The 19,538-nt window shown below is 36.6% G+C and overlaps 2 protein-coding genes across 2 annotated transcripts; both read left to right on the top strand.

Annotated features, from left to right (window-relative positions):
• Nucleotides 1-3,275: 3,275 nt before the first annotated feature.
• On the top strand, nucleotides 3,276-7,119 carry LOC116027615 (2-oxoglutarate-Fe(II) type oxidoreductase hxnY-like). The gene is made up of 11 exons (XM_031269318.1): nucleotides 3,276-3,388; nucleotides 3,479-3,671; nucleotides 3,893-3,961; nucleotides 4,098-4,149; nucleotides 4,624-4,745; nucleotides 5,005-5,114; nucleotides 5,200-5,258; nucleotides 5,567-5,623; nucleotides 5,747-5,792; nucleotides 5,893-5,972; nucleotides 6,733-7,119. The coding sequence occupies exons 1-11, from the start codon at nucleotides 3,311-3,313 to the stop codon at nucleotides 6,878-6,880; spliced, it is 1,014 nt and encodes a 337-aa protein (XP_031125178.1). The 5' UTR covers nucleotides 3,276-3,310; the 3' UTR covers nucleotides 6,881-7,119.
• Nucleotides 7,120-13,909: 6,790 nt separating this feature from the next.
• Nucleotides 13,910-19,508, top strand: LOC116027515 (peroxisomal acyl-coenzyme A oxidase 1-like). Its single transcript, XM_031269219.1, has 14 exons — nucleotides 13,910-14,128; nucleotides 14,691-14,799; nucleotides 14,911-14,972; nucleotides 15,173-15,382; nucleotides 15,659-15,746; nucleotides 15,863-16,025; nucleotides 16,367-16,565; nucleotides 17,148-17,345; nucleotides 17,603-17,734; nucleotides 17,897-18,017; nucleotides 18,194-18,304; nucleotides 18,458-18,527; nucleotides 18,770-18,953; nucleotides 19,040-19,508. The coding sequence occupies exons 1-14, from the start codon at nucleotides 13,991-13,993 to the stop codon at nucleotides 19,247-19,249; spliced, it is 1,995 nt and encodes a 664-aa protein (XP_031125079.1). The 5' UTR covers nucleotides 13,910-13,990; the 3' UTR covers nucleotides 19,250-19,508.
• Nucleotides 19,509-19,538: the final 30 nt, after the last annotated feature.

The raw sequence follows: 19,538 nt of genomic DNA, 5'->3' as shown, positions 1-19,538 counted from the left end.
TTTTTTTAATTTATTTTATCAAAAGATGAGGGTAATACCAGGCTACAACTAAGAAAAATTACAAAGCAACATCGCCCCCACACGCCGGGGGTCTCCGAAGGATCTTTACGCCAATTCGATCATCGTGTAACATAGAAACAATCTCAGTTGGCGCACTGTTCAGCTCAATAAGGTTCGTCGGGCTCCTTAGCGCCATCTTAGCAAGGGCATCGGCAACCTTATTTTGTTCACGGAAAACATGTTTGACTTCTAGACACTGAAAACGGACCATATCTGCGCGACAACGCTCGACAATGTTCTGAAAGTATCCTTTCGATTGCTCATTATTCTGCAGCAGATCAACTATAGTTCGGGAATCACTTTCGAGAATAATGCTGTGAAACTCCAACCGGATTGCTTGTCGCAAACCATGCCAAACTGCCCAAGCTTCGGCCTCATCTATGGAGCAAACTCCAATATTGACGACAAAACCTCCCCTCCACTGTCCATCATGATCCCGGATGAGTCCACCACAACGTGCCTTGCCGTCCTTGGAGCGGCTACCATCTACATTAATTTTGACACACCCTATTTGCGGTTTGCTCCAGGAAACGAGAGTCTCATTTCCATTCCTTTCAACCAGTCCCGGACCCCTAGCCTTAGAAAAAGCAGCTCTAATCTCAGCCTCCTGTTCCGCAATCCACCGCAATTTATGATCATTCGGCGAGCGGAGACCATTAAAGACGTGGTCATTGCGCCATTTCCAGAGCCACCATAAACGAATTGCGAATTTCTCGGGCCAGCCATTCTCAAATCCCATTCGTTTGGTCCCCTGCAGATTGACAGTAAGCCAGTCGTCCCAGCATAAGTGTCGAAGATGAGCAGCCATCTTCGAACTATACGCGCTTCTCCAGATAGAAACAACTTCATCACAAACAGGTTTGGTTTATTAAAATTCAGTTTAATCCAAATGTATTGTTTTTACAGAGAAAATTAGTTTAACAGGTTTGCAGGGAGAAATTTAGACAACCTCAGATATGGGAAGATGTGCCTAATCTTAGTGGGTAGGTCTAGTAGTTGCTTATCATTCCATCAATGGTTTCAAAAAGTTGATGTTAATGGCATGACTCAATACATAGGAGCTGATCTAGCCACTTGTGTACTTTAGTGCTTGTGTCTATATTCATGTTATTTGGTCTATAGTCTATAAATATGGTAATTTCCATTTCATTTGTGATGCACTTCACACTTCACACTTCACACTTCACAGTGGTTTGCTGGCAGCAATGAGTTATGCTGCATAAACTAACAGTGTCTGTATATCTACTAGGTAGCTTTCTTTATAGATCCTAATCCAGATTGTTTGGTGGAATGTCTGGAGAGTTGCTGCAGCGAGTCATCTCCTTGCAGGTAGGCTACTCAATAACTATTGAACTTACAAAATTTCTGGAATTTATGCAGTTACGTTCTTTCTTGAATCAGTCAGGTAGTATTATTGCTCTAACATTAGCAATGAATATAAGCCACTAAAAATCTAGATAGCTGCCTTACATTCAAACCAGATATATATAGATTCCTAATAAGATCTCTTTCCCTCTTGTCAATTAGAATATTATTTTTGCTAAACGACTCACCCCCTGTTCTTGGTCCAAGCCCACAGCCCATTCTGCTACCACTGTTTGACTAGCCCACTTGTCGCGTTTTGGGTTGGCCCGTGGCCCAAGCCTGTGACGCACAATAGTTATATCATGGATCAAGGTTCATCATGCACTGTGGACCTTGTTCAGATTTATTAACTAAAAATACATAATTTAGATCCTTGTCCATAATATAATTTGCGTGATTCTCGTTGTCAGCTTGATGTGAAGCCTATGATTTCTTATTTGCTTTATTTTTGAGTATATACAGATCCCCTCCTATTCGCTCCGGGGACTACTTGGAGGAGCGATACAGGCTCACATATGGTTCATAGTGTAATGAACACAAAACGGTTCGTGCAGATTCTCGTCACAGTTCACATCTGCTGCTGGAAATATCAAATGTTGTTCAAGAATAAACATTATCATCCATATATATATATATATATATTTCTGAACGAATTGTTTTTTTTAATACGTGGATATGTATTATTATTGTAAGAACTCCCGATAAGAATCCGCATCTATTATTTTTTTCATTTTGTTTTTTAATGGTGCACGGAATAAATTTCACACTTGTATAAACCTTATGCTATGGGTTCGATTGGAAGGATGTTGGTAAGAATAGAACTTATGATCTTTTATTATAAACTAGCTTGGTTGATATGTGGGTTACTGCACTCTTGTCTCTTAAGAGAGGTTGGGAGTTCGAAATCCCTCTTATATAGAAAAACCAATTTTGTTAGCACTTCGCCCTTAATTGGGCCAGCCCGGTGAGAATAGAGATTAGTCTGAGTATGGTACGGATTTAAAAATATCTCCTATAATTAGGGTCTGTTGAGAACACCTTGACAAAAATTTATAATAATCATGCTTTGATCCACGTGGTAATTTGTCAGAAGATGAAGAAATTTGGATAAAGAAATTAGAAAAACCATTAAATAGTGATGGAAAGTGATAGTCTTCTGCCATATGAGGCAAAGAACAACCATACATACATGATACATCTTTATATTGCAAATCAAAGTTGTACGTAGTACGTAATATACATAGACGGTTGGCCTTATTCCATGCAAACAAAACATATGGATAGTGGAAGAACATACAACATTATCGTACAACACAAAAAACAACCTAGAAAACCATAATGACAAAAACATACAAACCCACACTTTATGCATGCACATATCCTTATAATTAGCGTGGAAGAACACAGCCGCCATGCCTCGATGAAGATTCTCTGACGCCGCCATTTCTACAGAGCGACCAAATTACGGGGTTTGGTGCGCCGACACTTCTTGATGTCCGGCGAGATGTTGTGGTGATTTGGGGAAGGCAGAGTTCGTGTGTTTTGTTCTTCCCATTGGAGCTAGGCCGGAGCTCTTGTAAGAATTAAGCGTATTATAATCAAGCCTCTGTGAAAACAAGCAATTAAACTTCAAGAATTACAAGAAAATTTAAATTATTGGTGAGGGACCAAAAGTGTATTTCTTTATGTGAAATTTCAAATTTATCAATAGTCTAAACTGAGGTCATTGTTATTAAGTTTTAACTAACAAAAGGACTAAATTGATTAACTGGTCAATAAGTGAGGGATAAAAAATGTTCAAATTGGTCAATACAGAAATGGTACTAATTTGATTTTCCCTCGTATATAATCGCGCATTATCGTTTTGTAGTTCCGGTGGTTAGAAATGGCGAACTCACTTCAACTTCCGGTCATCGACCTTTGTTCGCCGGACCGCACCGCCACCGCTCGTGAGATACGCCGGGTATCTTCTTTAACTCTTGAATCATCCAAACAAGCTATTTTACAGTAGTATTCATACGATACGACTAACAGTGGAGAACAATTGGTGTAGGCATGTATAGATTACGGTTTCTTCTACCTGATAAACCACGGAGTAGAAGAAACCCTATTCCGGCAGGTTTTCGAACAGAGCAGGCGGTTTTTCTCGCTGCCGATCGAAGAGAAGATGACGCTTGATCGCAAGCAAAACAGAGGTTACACTCCTCTTTATGCTGAGAAGCTGGATACTTCTTCGAGTCGCAAAGGTCCGTTTCAACACGATGTACTGATTTGCGAGTGTTTTTGGTGTTTAATGTATTCTGGATAGCTAGTTTGAAGCTTCTACAGTCGTTTTCGACGAAATTACTGAACGAAATCATGTTCTCTATTCTGAATTTCTGATTTGCGTGTGAAATGTGATAGTGCTGGAGAGAGATCTGTGAAATTTCAAGTTTATTTCTGCTCTGCTCCATTCGTTGTTGTGCAGGTGACTCGAAGGAAAGCTTCTGTATTGGTGCCTTGGAACACAGTGACTTGAACCAGTGGCCTTCTGAAGGTAGTTTTTGAAATGATATGATATTATTCTGTGTGCAGTTCCTTGTGCTTCCAAATGCATTTTAGATCCTAAATCCTTTGAATCACTGAGAATTTGTATGGATTTTTTGGTTCGTTTTGATGTGATGGGATCCTAGGCGATCTGCCATCGTGGAAAGCAACAATGGAAGATTACTATGAAAGAGTGTTGTAAGTATCATTTTCATCTTTGTCTTGAGGGAATTGTTAAAATAACCTACTTAATTGTTATGAGCATCTCATAATTCATGTAAATTTGCTTAATGATTCAATTGTTTTTATTTATTTATTCATCCATGTTCTTTTCCATGAAGAGTGAAATTGTGGAGACTTACAGAGGGAAATGTAAAGTTTTTGAGGGATAAATAGAATAGCATGTTGCAAAAAGGTAAACCAATATAAGAGCTACTCATTATTGTTTATTTCAACTTTCTATAATGTTTTCTTTTTAGTAATGATTAAGGCATTTAAAGTTGACTCATTGCACTAATAAATATCAGTTGGAACATTGACATGTTAACCTTCTTCTTGATATTGTAGTGTGGTTCTTGATATTTACCCCTGTAGTAAATAACTCTATGCTGGGAGGCAATTTATGTAGTTTCTTTTGTTTTTTATAATGGATTTTTTGGGGATGTATCCCAGGAATGCTGGAAAGAAACTAGTTTCATTGATTGCCCTGGCACTGAACTTGGATGAAGACTTCTTTGATAAAGCTGTTGCCATTAATCCTCCAAATGGTTTCCTCCGCCTGTTACACTATCCAGGTTTAATTTATACCAACATCTGTGATTACTATTCCATCTCTCTTTCTCCGATACCAGTTCTGTTGATGCACTTCAAAACCATAGGAATAGGAATGTGATAGATTTCTAGGCTTCTATACTGTGAAAAGTGAAGCATTGGAATAAATTAGTGATCTTTATACGCTTTGTGGTTGGATAAATGTGGATGAAAACATTATCAGTAATATGTTTCAAGTTTAGGACTAAATACGAAAATTGGAAACAATGTTTTTCTCTTCAGCCGTGCCAGGACCATTGGAATCTCCAGATCAAGTAATATATGGTGCTTCAGCTCATTCAGACTATGGAATGATTACTCTTCTAGCGACAGATGGAGTGCCGGGATTGCAGGTATGGTTTATTAAAATTCAGTTTAATCCAAATGTATTGTTTTTACAGAGAACAATTCATGGTAGTAAACAAATTAGTTTAACAGGTTTGCAGGGAGAAATTTAGACAACCACAGATATGGGAAGATGTGCCTAATCTTAGTGGGTAGGTCTAGTAGTTGCTTATCATTCCATCAATGGTTTCAAAAAGTTGATGTTAATGGCGACTCAATACATAGGAGCTGATCTAGCCACTTGTGTCCATATTCATGTTATTTGGTCTATAGTCTATAAACTTTAATCTTCTCATTGACATTAGTAAAGTCACATATGCTCCTTTACTATATATACATTCTAATTTGGAGGTTTTTAATCTGAAGAGCTGTAAATGGTTTGTCTACAAGTTTCTGCATGTCCCTAGGATTTAGAGAAGTTTTCATAACCACTCAAAATTTTATCAAATTGGTTCTACAGGGCTTTCATTGTTAACATCGGAGATCTGACTGAGAGGTGGACAAACTGTCTGTTTCAGTAAGGCAGCTTCTAGTTCTACCCATTCCCATTAAAGAGATAAATTGTTATATTTGCTGCTAGGTGTTTCATGTTTATTCACTAAAAGCTCAATTTTCTTGTACCTTTGAAAATCATTTTCAGATCAACATTGCATAGAGTGGTGCCAACTGGATCTGAACGTTATTCGGTAACCAAGATTTCTTCACATTTTGGCTTTCTTTTCACAGTGGTTTGCTGGCAGCAATAAGTTATGCTGCATAAACTAACAGTGTCTGTATATCTACTAGGTAGCTTTCTTTCTAAATCCTAATCCAGATTGTTTGGTGGAATGTCTGGAGAGTTGCTGCAGCGAGTCATCTCCTTGCAGGTAGGCTACTCAAAAACTATTGAACTTGCAAAATTCTGGAATTTATGTAGTTATGTTCTTTCTTGAATCAGTCAGGTCATAAAGATTGCTCCTTTTTTTTTGGGTACTGATAAATTACCAGCCCGAAAGATTATGATGGATAGAACTAGGATTTCCTGGCTATGGGCAACCAATGAATCTGTTTCGGGATTAAGCAGTAAAAAGTAATAAGTTTAGAATAATGCTTTGATGACCGATGGGCGAGTATTATTGCTCTAACATTAGCAATGAATATAAGCCACTAAAAATCTAGATAGTTGCCTTACATTCAAACTAGATATATAGATTCCTAATAAGATCTCTTTCCCTCTTGTCAATTAGAATATTATTTTTGCTAAATCACTCACCCCCTGTTCTTGGTCCAAGCCCACAGCCCATTCTGCTACCACTGTTTGACTAGCCCATTTGTCGCTTTTTGGGCTGGCCCATGGCCTAATCCTGTGACCCACAATAGTTTTATCATGAATCAGAGTTCACCATGCACATTGTAGACCTTGTTCAGATTTATTAACTAAAAGTACATAATTTGAATTCTGGTCCACAATATAATCATTGTAGACCTTGTTCAGATTTATTAACTAAAAGTACATAATTTGAATTCTGGTCCACAATATAATTTGAGTGAGACCCATATCCAAAGTATGGTAATTCTCGTTGTCAGCTTGATGTGAAACACTGAAACCTATGATTTCTTATTTGATTTATTTTTGAGTATTTACAGATTCCCTCCTATTCGCTCCGGGGACTACTTGGAGGAGCGATTCAGGCTTACATATGGTTCACAGTGTAATGAACACAAATCGGTTCGTGCAGATTCTTGTCACACTTCACTTCTGCTGCTGGAAATATCGAATGTTGTTCAAGAATAAACATTTAATTTTAATCCATATATTTTTATATTTCTGAATCATTTTCTTTTTCTTTTTTTAAATGCGTGGATATGTATTACGTAGTATTAATTGTAAGAACTCTCGACAAGAATCCGTATCTATAGGCTAGTTTTTATTTTTCCATTCTTTATTTTATGATGCACGGAATAAATTACACTCTTGTATAATTGTTCTCAGACTGCAACGAAGAAATAAATTACTAGGAAGACCTTATGCTATGGGTTCGATTGGAAGGATGCTGGTGAGAATTGAACTTATGATCTTTTATTATAAACTAGCTTGGTTGATGTGGATTACCGCACTCTCGTCTCTTAAGAGAGGTTGAGAGTTTGAAGTCCCTCTTACATGGAAAAACTAATCTGGTCAGCACTTTGCCCTTAATTGGGCCAGTCCGGTGAGAATAAAGATTAGTCTGAGTATGGTACGGACTTAAAAGTGTCTCATATAATTAAAGTCTGACAAAAAATTATAATAATCATGCTTTGATCCACGTGGTCATTTGTCAGAAGAAGAAGAAATTAGAAAACCCATTAAATAGTGATGGAAAGTGATAGTCTTCTACCATATGAGGCAAAGAACAACCATACTGCCATACATACATCTTTATATTGCAAATCAAAGTTGTACATAGTACGTACTATACATAGACGGTTGGCATTATTCCATGCAAAAACTAAACAACAAAAGAGATGGATAGTGGAAGAACATACAACATTATCGTACAACACAAAAAACAACCTAGCAGAAAACCATAATGACAAAAACATACAAACCCACACTTTATGCATGCACATGTCCTTATAATTAGCGTGGAAGAACACAGCCGCCATGCCTAGATGAATTAGATTCTCTGACGCCGCCATTTCTACAAAACGACCAAACCTTTTCAGACAACCGTTGGCTCAATCTCCTCCTCCAAACACTCTGTTCTCCCCGCCGCATCTTCAATATCCAACACACCATAACAGTGGCAAAGATCAAAGGGCAAGACAGGTAGAAATAAGGCTTAATAACCTTACTGGGCAAAAGAACAGAAGCTATACATACAATGCATATATACCCGGAAACCGCGGCAAGGTGGGTGGTGATAACAGAGTTGAAAGGCGGCCAATGTGAAGCCTCGAGGGAGATAAAGTAAATGATGAGAGTAATTACTGCAATTGCCATGGGGATTGGGTAGGTTTCAAAAGGGGAGTTTTGTTTGCCGTTGAATTTGAGCTGGATTAGGTTGATGAAGAGGATGAGAGCTTCTAAGAAGAGAATGGAGTGTGGGGGTGGATGGGGGCGGTGGACGGCCGCCGTCTGCGGTGGTGCTTGGAGGTTGATCATGGAGGAAATGTAGCGTCTGAAAGTGGCAGAAGCAAGGGCGGACCAACGGAAAAAGATTAGGGGAAAAGATGAGGAAGAAGTAAGCCATAATGCTCTGTCTGCCATGGATGGAGCTTGATTTGGAAGGTGAGAATACTATTGTGGATGGGGTTTGGATTGAGGAGGCTATTCTGCCTATATATATATACAAGTTACGGCTCAATTGGTTCTTAGTAAGAAATTAAATTATGGGTAAGTACACAAAATTAAATATCCGTCTTTAATGTGTGAATTAAATTTAATGTGATAGACTCTTTGTGCAATCCTTATACATGGACCAGGGTTCGCAGAGTATTATGGATCCTGGTGCATGTGTATGTGTCTTAGACTGCGAGTTTTTCTGTCTGGTGTTATGAAATTTTGTACCTTAAGAATATGAATTTAGAAACAAATTAGTAAGTGCATGTCTGCATGTGTAATATGTTATAAATTTTTGTCTTTTGTTGTAAAATTATGTGTCTATGAACACAAATTGTGTATATAAATCAAATTTGAAAAATAAATAAATATATAACATGTGTATGTGTATTGTGTTATGAAATCTGTACCTTAAGAGTATGAACTTTGTACCTCGAGTACTATGTGAACACCGAGTATGGTTTTTTTACTTGACTATCTGTATCCTTTCAATACAGGGTCTATAATGCTATGTGAGCCCTGATCTATGGTATAAATTACTCTTCTTCTAAGCACTAGAGACACTAATCTTTTCACTAGGCTACCCATGATTTATCTCTTTATAGTAACATATGAAGGAAATTTTACATTTTGTAAGCAAAACAAAACAAAAGGTAGGGGTTTTTATAGAACGCATGCTCTTAATTTTCTGAAAACATGGTCCCAAATCCCAATGCATGATACATTGATACCCTCCTAATCCACAATAGCTAGCTTACAAGAATTTTTTGCAGCAAAACATACTCCCTTACAAAATAAAAGGTAGAGGTTTTTATAGTACGCATGCTCTTTTTTTCTGAAAACATGGTCCCCATCCATGCATGATACATTGATACATACCCTCTTAGTCCACATGATAGCTAGCTTACAAGAACTTTTTGCAGCAAAACATATTACTCCCCCGTGATACCCGAGTACAAATCATACCTTTTTTTGGATGACATGGGAAATCGTAGCCACAAATCACAATGTGCGCTCCGATGTGACGGATTGGATCGGGAGTGGTAATAATCAAAGTCATGATTTACTGGTACGAAAATCATGCTACACTCACTCAGTTATTTCTTTTTGAGTACAAAAGTGCATACAAATAAAAAGTTATACCAAAATACATTCACATCAAATCTTCTATTTTCTAATGAATTTTGAAAGATTATGTTGCTTAAAATACCTATTTTGCATGTACTTTTAAAGGTTCAAATGCCATTTTAATGGGAGCAAAATTGTCACTTAAGGAATATTGTGGATACATAAATAAATCATTATAACAAAAAAACATTATAAGGTCGCGCGTTACGATAGCCATCCGACCTAGTTTTGTTTTGGAGTCTTTTTGCATGTTGGCTGAGAGAAAACGTGTCTTGGAGGAGATTGAGAAGCAGAAAAAAGAGAGAGAAAAAAAATTCAAGATCAAGTTTTTTGTGGGCTGCTATTCCACAATTTTTTTTTAAAATTCGCGCTATTGTAACACGTTTCATGCACTAGCGGCGCCTAACAAGCGCGCAAATCTTTTTTTTTTTTTTTCTAATAATATCGTTTTTCCTTTCTTTTCTTTCCTTTCTTTTTCTCTCTCCTCTATCCCAATTAGTATGACAAAACCCCACAAAAAAGTTGTGTATGTTCAGATTGCTCTAAAAAAACATGCATATAATTGAGACAAAAAAAAGGTACCTTTTTTCCTTGTTAAAAAAATTATTAATTTTTGTCCATAACAATAGTTAGCTGAAGCTACATTCCAAAGACATTGGGGGAGCAACTTTTACTTCTGGAGTTATGGGTAATACATATTGATAATACAGTTTTTCTACATATATTCTCAAATTTTATCATTTTCTTTTTTGAAAATCAAATTTTATTCTTTTACTTTTACTTAATAATGTGACAGACAATTATAGATTATTGTTGTTATGTGGATCTTAAGACAAATATCTACATTAAGAATTTAAGAATAGATCGATATAAAATTTATAAGAATTTGAGAGTTCATATGATAATTTCCTTAATAATATAAGATGAGAGCATAGTACTATACGTACAATGAATTACAAGTTGGGTAGTGATTGACTGCTTGTGTCAGCAGATGAAGACAGACATTACAAGTTGTGTAGTGCTTGTGTCAGCAGATAAAGACATTCCATATGGAGATGTCAAATCCACTAATATCTACAAAGCAATCATTGAAAAAAAAATGGAGTGCACAGTGTTTATATGAAAGTGCATCTGTGCATTTTAAGTGAAATCACTTTATAATTCTAGAGGCAAACAGTATAGAAGTGCAGGAGATAAGTTGACGTAGTGGTTGTTTTAAAAAAAAAAGTTGACGTAGTGGTTCGATATTTGGTTCGGTTTTGAATTGTTTAGTTTTAAAAAAATGAAATCATTTAGTTTAACATTATAATTTGGATCGGTTTGAAAAAGTTAAATTCAGTTTAGAATTGGTTCACTTTAAGAACATCAATTCTCAATATTTCATAGTGTTTCTTTTAAAAAAAATAAAAAAATTCATAGTGTTACATTCTAGCTCAAATGAAAGAATGGGTCCTAAAAGAGAAATGTCCATTCACCTTTTCAAAACATATACATATATTTTAGGACAACAATCATATGCAGACTGCTTGCGTCACGCCTACGCAGCACTGCTGACGTGCTCTTTTGTGGATAAGGAGAGGGGAGATACCAAACATACTGCGGCACTACTCCTACGATCCACGTATCCGTGTAAATTATAATCTAAAATCACTTTGTTTTGATATTAAAAAAATTAATTCGACGTGGCACAATCATACACCATGTTTTAAGATGGTTGCGGGATTTGAATCCAAAAACTCTAGGTAAGTCGATAAAGATATGCACCATCTTATTCACACACCCATGAATGTGTTATGATGATAATTTTATATATATATATATATATATATATATATATATATATATATATATCATAAGTTTTGTGCAGTGTGGACATGAGAGAAGTCGCATATATGCCACGACTTTCCACGCTTTGTAGCCTTCGATAAGAAGTTAATTACTTATTAAGCTAACTTGAGGAGTATGGTTGAGTGGTAAGGACTCACATCGTTAATCAAACATTCAGGGTTCAATCCAAATATTCAACCCTCTAACTCCTAACAAATTCTTAACTTAAAATAAAACTAAACATAAGAAAATAATTTTGTAAAAATAATTGTTTTGTAATAATGTGTGTTTAATCATATTAGATATGCCAAATCATATTAGATATGCCAAAAACCTTGTGGTCAAGCGGCATATTTGTGGTCCTCCCAAGTGAGGAGCTGAGTCAATACTATTAAAAAAAAAATGGTTCAATTTCAATTATTTTTTGAAATTTTTTTAATAGCTTAATTTTTTATTTAAATTTATTATTGATTCTTTGTATCAAATTTATCATAATACAATTAATTATAATTAAAATAGTTATTACCAGTACCTTACAACAAACACCCTTCCGAGATAGTGTAACTCAGCAAAGCACTCGCGATATCCACTGTTACATTCTGTTCCAAATAGATATGTTGGAAAGAAATCTCATTCTCTTAGTGCTTGCTGAAAAGAAATCTCAATGATATTTCGCGGGAGGGCCTCTAAGGGAAACCCTCCACTCAATGACCTTCCTTGAGTCATTTTGCACGCTCAATCACTTTTCGTCTCTTATTCCAAGCCCATTCGACTCCTTTAAGAATTGCCCAGGCATCTGTAATTGCCACCTTCAAGAATTGCTCAGGCTTCCATAAATGAGTTATTTTGGATATATAGGATAAAATATAATGGAATATAATTTGAATATTTTTAAATAAATAATTGGTTTCAATTATTGAATGAAATCATCCATATCATTATTTTTCTTGAAAAAAAGAGAAAGAAAATGGATGGAGTATCATTCCCCAACTGCAAATCATCCATATCATTATTATACATTTTCAGCTTTCAAACTTCAACTACCTTTTGAGCTATGTTTGTCTGTGATTCGAGATGTTGTCGATCTTATTGATGAGGTCATTCTCTTCAAGTCCTCTACCGCCTTCCCTAAGTTCTCTGCTATCCTCACTGCATGGTCTGTTGCCTCTGTCCATTTTAGACTGTTGTTTTCCATAAAAGTGTTTAACTCCTCCACATGTATTTTCAACAACTTCAAATTCTCAGCCATATTATCGCGTATGATCTCCTCCGAGACATTCTGGACATTCTCTTCCAATGTCTCGATCACATCCTTCATATCTTGCAAGATCTCATACTCGTTTTTCTTCTCGCTCATTGTTCAACACCATGGAAATAACCTATGGCCACCTTAATTGCTTAATTTCTTTGTTGAATTGAAGAGTGTTTAGAAAGGAGAATAGTTTGGCATACGGATAGAATTTTGTATATATAGGTAGACAGCAAATGAGGATTGAAGGACGGGTGGGTCTTAGCATTTATAGGATGGGTTGTTGTTGGAAGTTGAAACACTGCTTTAGCTTAATGCATGGATTGTTTCATCTTAATTAATGGTAGGTTGTCAGGTCAGTAAATTCGGTTGTCCATGCTTTAATAAAGGTGGTAGGATCTTCGCGGACAGACAAAAATTTCAGTCAATTTAATAATGATCGAGTGACATTGCTTCTTCGGCCCGAACCGAGGAATCCCTTAGGTATGATGCAAAACGGATCTTGTTCTATCCTTAATAAGATATTTCTCTATGAAAAATACGAATCCGAGTTTGAAAAAGGCGCCCTTTGACCCTAACCTTGACCCACAACAGATGGAGGAGGATTTATTTAATCACATAGTTTGGGCTCTTAGAATATGGTGCCCTTAAAGCTTTCTTTGTATTGAAAGGCCCAATGAATTGGAATTTTCCTATTGGTTCAGGTCATTTCGGAAATAAAAAGAAAACTCAATATCAATCCACACGTTATAATTTATTTAATTTTAAATAAATGTATACTTTGCTTTTCAATTATTGAATGAAATCATCAAGAGAAAGAAAAGGGATGGAGTGCCATTCCTTATGCAAATACATGCGGGCTCAAAAACAACCATTACATCGAGGTGCGGTCCGATATCTTGATGAGATGAAGTTAGGTTTGAATCCGACTTCGACAATATGAGAATTATTTTTTTATGAGAGATAGTATTAGATTTATGTTTAAAGTTGATACATTTATTGTACGCAGTGATATTTAACTCTGTCTGTTGAACCATTAAATCATATTTATTTCTTCTCAAATATTTTGACCTTGTTTGTTGAGCCATTAAGAATTATTGTGATTTACATCTTCTCAAATATTCCGTCTGACCGGGACCTTGGGGCTTTGGGGATTGGGAGAAGAAAAGAAATACCAAAATATAAATCCACATGTTAGAAATTTCTTTTAATAATTATATATGCTTTCCTTTAAAAAATCATTTCTTTTTTTTTGCTTTTTCTTCGTTATTTTAAGCATTCCAGCCAGACAATTATCTTCGCCATTAAACTGTTTCCTTGCACAAAATTCTTCATTTCGGCTTTCAATTTTCGTGTGTGGTGGTTGAGCTGAGGGGAAGATGGAGGGAGTGGATTACTTAGCCGGCGAGAGGAGGAAGGCGGGGTTCGACGTTGACGAAATGAAGATCGTCTGGGCCGGCTCTCGCCACGCCTTCCAACTCTCCGATCGAATCTCCAAACTCGTCGCAAGTGATCCTGTACGATTTCTCTTGCTCTTATCTCTCGAAATATATCTACTTATCGTGTGAAACTGTCATTTATTTGCTAGTTTCTTCCCTGGAAATTAGGGGTGGGGATGAATTTTGTTAATTTTTAATTCGGCGAGCTGCTTCTGGAGCATGATTAGCTTGTTATATGAATTTAGGATGAAAGCTGTGATGTTTGATGTTGAATTAATGAGGCTTTTGGAGCTTGATTAGCTTGTTATATGAATTTAGAATGAAAGATGTGATGTTTGATGTTGAATTAACGAGGCTTTTTTAGTGTATCCTCTGGAAACATTCGCTAGATTGTGATTCCAGAGAATTAGAATCTTTAGGTGTATATCTGAAAGTGCTAATTGAAATCGTAGAAAGTACTAACTGTCACTGTATCATACCTGATTTTATAGCCTTTTTATATTTTGGAAGGTGCGCAGGTAAGAGGTCAACTTGAATTCTTGGAAAAAATGCTTTTTTTCTTTGATTTCTCTTATTTTATTTTTTGCTGTTTAGTGTTTCTGCTTTTCCAATTATTGTTACATTTTGAATGTGGATTTAGGCATTTAGTAAGGATGGCAGGACCACGATGCCTAGGAAGGAGCTGTTTAAAAATACCTTAAGGAAGGCAACTTATGCATGGAAACGGATCATTGAACTCCGTCTTACTGGTAGGGTGTTGCTTTACTTTCCTTCTGTTCTATTTTATTCTATTGGTAGGCTGTGATCTCTTTTAAATTTTTTAAAGTTGGCATTTTGTGATGTTATTATTTTTGCTGCAGAGGAAGAGGCAACTAAACTTAGGGTCTATGTAGATGAGCCTGCTTTTACAGATCTTCATTGGGTAATTTCTTTCACTGGTTTTTTTTTTTCAAGCATCTCTATTCACTTGTTGTGTAAAGGTCTTGCCTTTCTTTTAATTTGTATTCATGCTTTACTTGCATAGTTTAACTTAAATTTGATTTCAATAATGTGCACCTTTGCTGGATCTTATTATGTTACTTTCTGTAACATTGTAGTTAACCACCTACGATTCCTCTGCAGGCGATGTTTATTCCAGCTATTAAAGGATCTGGCTCGGAGGAACAGCAACAGAAGTGGTTGCCGTTGGCCTACAAGATGCAAATAATTGGCTGCTATGCACAAACTGAACTTGGCCATGGTTCCAATGTCCAAGGCCTAGAAACCACTGCCACATTTGATCCCCAAACAGATGAATTTATTATTCATAGTCCTACATTGACTTCAAGCAAGGTGAGATGTCCAAGCAATTTCTGGCATAGTTCTATGATTGTATTTATGTATTAAATTTGAGGTTTATAGGCTTATAATTATAGAAAATAATATTCTCAAGGGAAACATTTATCTTAATTTTATTTCATCTGTTTACTAACCCAGTATAAAATGAAGCATCATTTGAACTATTGATTTATTAACAACCATATAAACTAATTCTCTAACTGCAATTCAATTTAATCTTGGATGCAATTATTGATTTCTCCCTAATTTCTGGTTTTGTATTCTTGACAGTGGTGGCCTGGTGGATTGGGTAAAATCGCTACCCACGCTGTTGTTTATGCTCGTCTTATAACAGAGGGTAAAGACCATGGGGTTCATGGTAAGGAGTTAAGGACAAATGTTTTTACATATCATAATAAATACTCCGCATATAGGAATCAAGAGAACATTTATTTCTTACATAATATTTCTTTATGTTTTCTTACATACTTTTAGGATTTATTGTTCAACTCCGGAGCTTGGAGGACCATAAACCTCTTCCTGGTATAACTGTTGGAGATGTTGGAATGAAATTTGGAAATGGTGCATATAACACCATGGACAATGGGGTGTTGAGATTTGATCATGTGCGTATTCCGAGAGATCAGATGTTGATGAGGTAGTAAAATGTATGAATTTCTTTTACAATCAGTGTGGCATGTAATTTTCTCTCTCTGCAATATATTGCAACCCTTAACCCCCATAAATTAGGGGGAAAAATGAGAATGTTACTTACCTGTATAGCTTGTTTTTATTGCTCAAGTTTGAGTGAGGAATTTTCTCTGTGAGAAGCACTTTAAAACAACTCTATTGAATGCATAGATGGCCTTTTACTAAACTCAATTTGGTGACACTACACTGCTAGAATACCTTTTTCTGTTTTTTACTCTGCTTTTATCATTAAGGGTATAGATCTTCCTGACAAAGGCTCTAATGAGTTTTATTTGTTGGAATGCTCAGGGTTTCACAAGTTACAAGAGAGGGGAAATATGTGCAATCTAATATTCCTCGACAGATTCTTTATGGGACTATGGTGTTTGTCCGACAAACCATTGTATCAGATGCTTCTTCTGCTTTGTCCCGTGCAGTATGCATTGCTACTAGATATAGTGCTGTGCGTAGACAATTTGGTTCACAAGATGGTGGACAGGAAACACAGGTATGTGTAAAATTTGTGCATCAAAATTGACTTACTGTTTAGCGTATGTGGGTTGGAAATCATAGTCTATTTTAGTTCTATTGGTCTAGCACCTAACAAGACAAAAACTAATCAAAATTATTCTTTTTAAACACTTACGAATCCATTTTTGGGTTTTCTTGAAGCATCTCTCTTTTTGTTGGCTTTAGTTTATATTACAAATTACAAATATGTATCTGTTTTATGTCCTAAAAACTTAAGCAAACATCTCTATTTAGGCATGGCATGCCTGTGAATTCCCAACTTTTCTACAACCATGTATATGCTGTAATTTTAGTAAAATCTCATTGAAAATCAAATTTTGATTTTGGCAAGTGGATTGGCTGTGTTTTTAATAGTTATACACACTTTAGACTTTCAATTATGGGTTCTGTATTTATCATTCTCATGTCTCTAATGAGTTTTTTTTCTTGGAAATTTTTTTGAGTTGCATGGACATTTGTTTTGAGTATTTACTTGTTCCATCCTTCTTGTTCAACTAAATTAAATTGAAGTTACCTGGAGGTTGGTAATTGATGCATTCGATACTTGTTTCACTTTTAGGTAATAGACTATAAAACACAGCAGAGTAGGCTCTTCCCTTTGTTGGCTTCTGCCTATGCCTTCAGATTTGTTGGCGAGTGGCTTAAATGGTTGTACACCGATGTAACCCAAAAACTGCAAGCTGGTGACTTCTCGACATTGCCCGAGGTTCATGCATGTACTGCAGGGTTGAAGTCTTTGACTACTTCTGCTACAGCTGTAAGTGATTGATGGTGAAATGACAAGATATATATTGTTCTACCCATGGGACCGAGTCTCTCGTTAGCCTTTTCTCCTTAATTTTGATGCATCAATGAGTCTAATGATTGACTATATCTCTGTTATTATGTATGCTACTTGCATTTTTGTTACATCTACTGGGATCCGGCAGTAGGCATTTTGTAGTTATTTAATGATTGAAATATAACTGAAGCCATCCCGACACTCCTCGTCGCAATTAATGTAGAATTTTGCAGGATGGAATTGAAGAATGCCGCAAATTATGCGGAGGTCATGGCTATTTGTGTAGCAGTGGGCTTCCAGAATTATTTGCTGTTTATGTCCCTGCTTGTACTTATGAAGGAGATAATGTCGTGTTACTTCTACAAGTATGTGATTAGCGGTTCAATTCAAATATCATATATTTGTTGGATATACTTTTATCCTTTGCTGCATTTATCCATTTGCTTTCCCCTTAATTATTTTTATTATTTTTTTTCATAATAACTTTTTTCTAGTCCCGCAAACTAAACTATTGTGATTTGGTGCAGGTTGCTCGGTTTCTCGTGAAGACTGTTTCACAGCTGGGATCTGGTAAACAGCCTGTGGGGACTATAGCTTATATGGGGAGAATCGAGCATCTAATGCAATGTCGTTCCAATGTTCAGCAAGGTAAAATCTTTACTCTTCATTAAAAGAGCATGTTTTAACTTCACAAAATCTCGACTGTGACAACTGCGTGCATTTCTGTTGAACACGCTTATCACCATATTGAATGGATCTTCAGAATGCTATGGACTTAAAGTAGGTAGGTCGGTGACTTCATACTAAAATATAATGCTATGCAGCCGAGGACTGGCTGAAGCCTAGTGCAGTTTTGGAGGCTTTTGAAGCGAGGGCCGCAAGAATGTCTATTTCATGTGCGAGGAACGTGAGCAAGTTTGCCAATCCAGAAGATGGTATTCACTTCTATCTATTCAGTTGGTGCATTCTGAGCTTGTTATTCATTTTGATTACTTATCAATATTCAGAAATTTCAAAGTTGTGTGCTTCTAGACAATTCTTAACGAGGCAGAATTCTTGCGTTTTCTACTTTGTCCTATTTTCTGCAGGTTTTGCTGAACTCTCGGTTGATTTGGTAGAAGCAGCAGTTGCTCACTGCCAACTAATTGTCGTCTCCAAGTAAGCCTTAGTTACTAATTTTTGTGTTTTTAGCATGCCGCATCTTCCAATAGTGATCATTTGCGTTTTTCGTATCTGTTCTATACTTTCCCAATCTTTTGAGTCCAAAGAATCAATGGCCCCACCACCGGGGGTTCGATCGTGTTACCATCCATTTGAAATGATAACAGAGGTGCCATCACACTACATAGTAGTTGGCGAATGTTACAGAATGTTCAAGAACCGTGTTCTATATTGTTCAGGTTTATCGAAAAATTACAGCAAGACATTCCGGGGAAAGGGGTGAGGCAGCAGCTGGAAGCTCTTTGCAGCGTCTACGCTCTCTTCCTCCTCCATAAACACCAAGGCGATTTCCTCGCCACCGGCTACATAACGCCAAAGCAGGCCTCGCTTGCCAATGACCAGCTCCGAGCTTTGTACACCCAGGTTAGCGACATAGGATTCGCACACTTATCTGTCAGGCTTTCCACTCTTTTCCGGTTCATATTCCTAAACTCGTGATATGAAACCAGGTGCGCCCGAATGCTATTGCACTCGTTGATGCATTTAACTACACTGACCACTTCCTTGGCTCGATTCTTGGTCGCTACGATGGGAATGTGTACCCAAAACTTTACGAGGAGGCTTGGAAAGATCCCTTGAACGCAACAGTCGTGCCCGATGGCTACCATGAATACATCAGGCCGCTCCTGAAGCAACAACTGCGAAGCGCCAGACTATGATCGAAGCGCCATCGAATATATCTCCAGTGTTACTATATAAATGGAAACCCATTCTGCTATTATAGACTTATAATAAACTTTATCTTTGTAGCAAAAATAACAACAATAACAATAGTAATAATACCCATTTTGTGTATCAGGTTTTATGATTGAGCAACTATCCATATTTAGGGAAAAGAATAATGTTGTACTGAGCACTTAAGAAGTAGTAATATTTTTCACTTGTTTGGTCTTGATAATAAAATATACCCATTTTGTACCCTGTGTTACATGTACCCCCCCCCCCCCC

The sequence above is a fragment of the Ipomoea triloba genome, chromosome 8 (assembly GCF_003576645.1).
Source record: "Ipomoea triloba cultivar NCNSP0323 chromosome 8, ASM357664v1".
Lineage (NCBI taxonomy): Eukaryota > Viridiplantae > Streptophyta > Magnoliopsida > Solanales > Convolvulaceae > Ipomoea > Ipomoea triloba.
This window is presented reverse-complemented; position numbering and strand designations above follow the sequence as displayed.

Coding starts and splice junctions, on each gene's coding strand:
- LOC116027615 (XM_031269318.1), top strand. CDS start 3,311: ATGGCGAACTCACTTCAACTTCCGGTCATCGACCTTTGTTCGCCGGAC. Junction 5,624..5,746: donor TGGACAAACTGTCTGTTTCA/GTAAGGCAGCTT, acceptor AATCATTTTCAG/ATCAACATTGCATAGAGTGG. Junction 5,973..6,732: donor AGCGAGTCATCTCCTTGCAG/GTAGGCTACTCA, acceptor GAGTATTTACAG/ATTCCCTCCTATTCGCTCCG.
- LOC116027515 (XM_031269219.1), top strand. CDS start 13,991: ATGGAGGGAGTGGATTACTTAGCCGGCGAGAGGAGGAAGGCGGGGTTC. Junction 15,383..15,658: donor CTACATTGACTTCAAGCAAG/GTGAGATGTCCA, acceptor TATTCTTGACAG/TGGTGGCCTGGTGGATTGGG. Junction 18,305..18,457: donor GTTTGCCAATCCAGAAGATG/GTATTCACTTCT, acceptor TATTTTCTGCAG/GTTTTGCTGAACTCTCGGTT.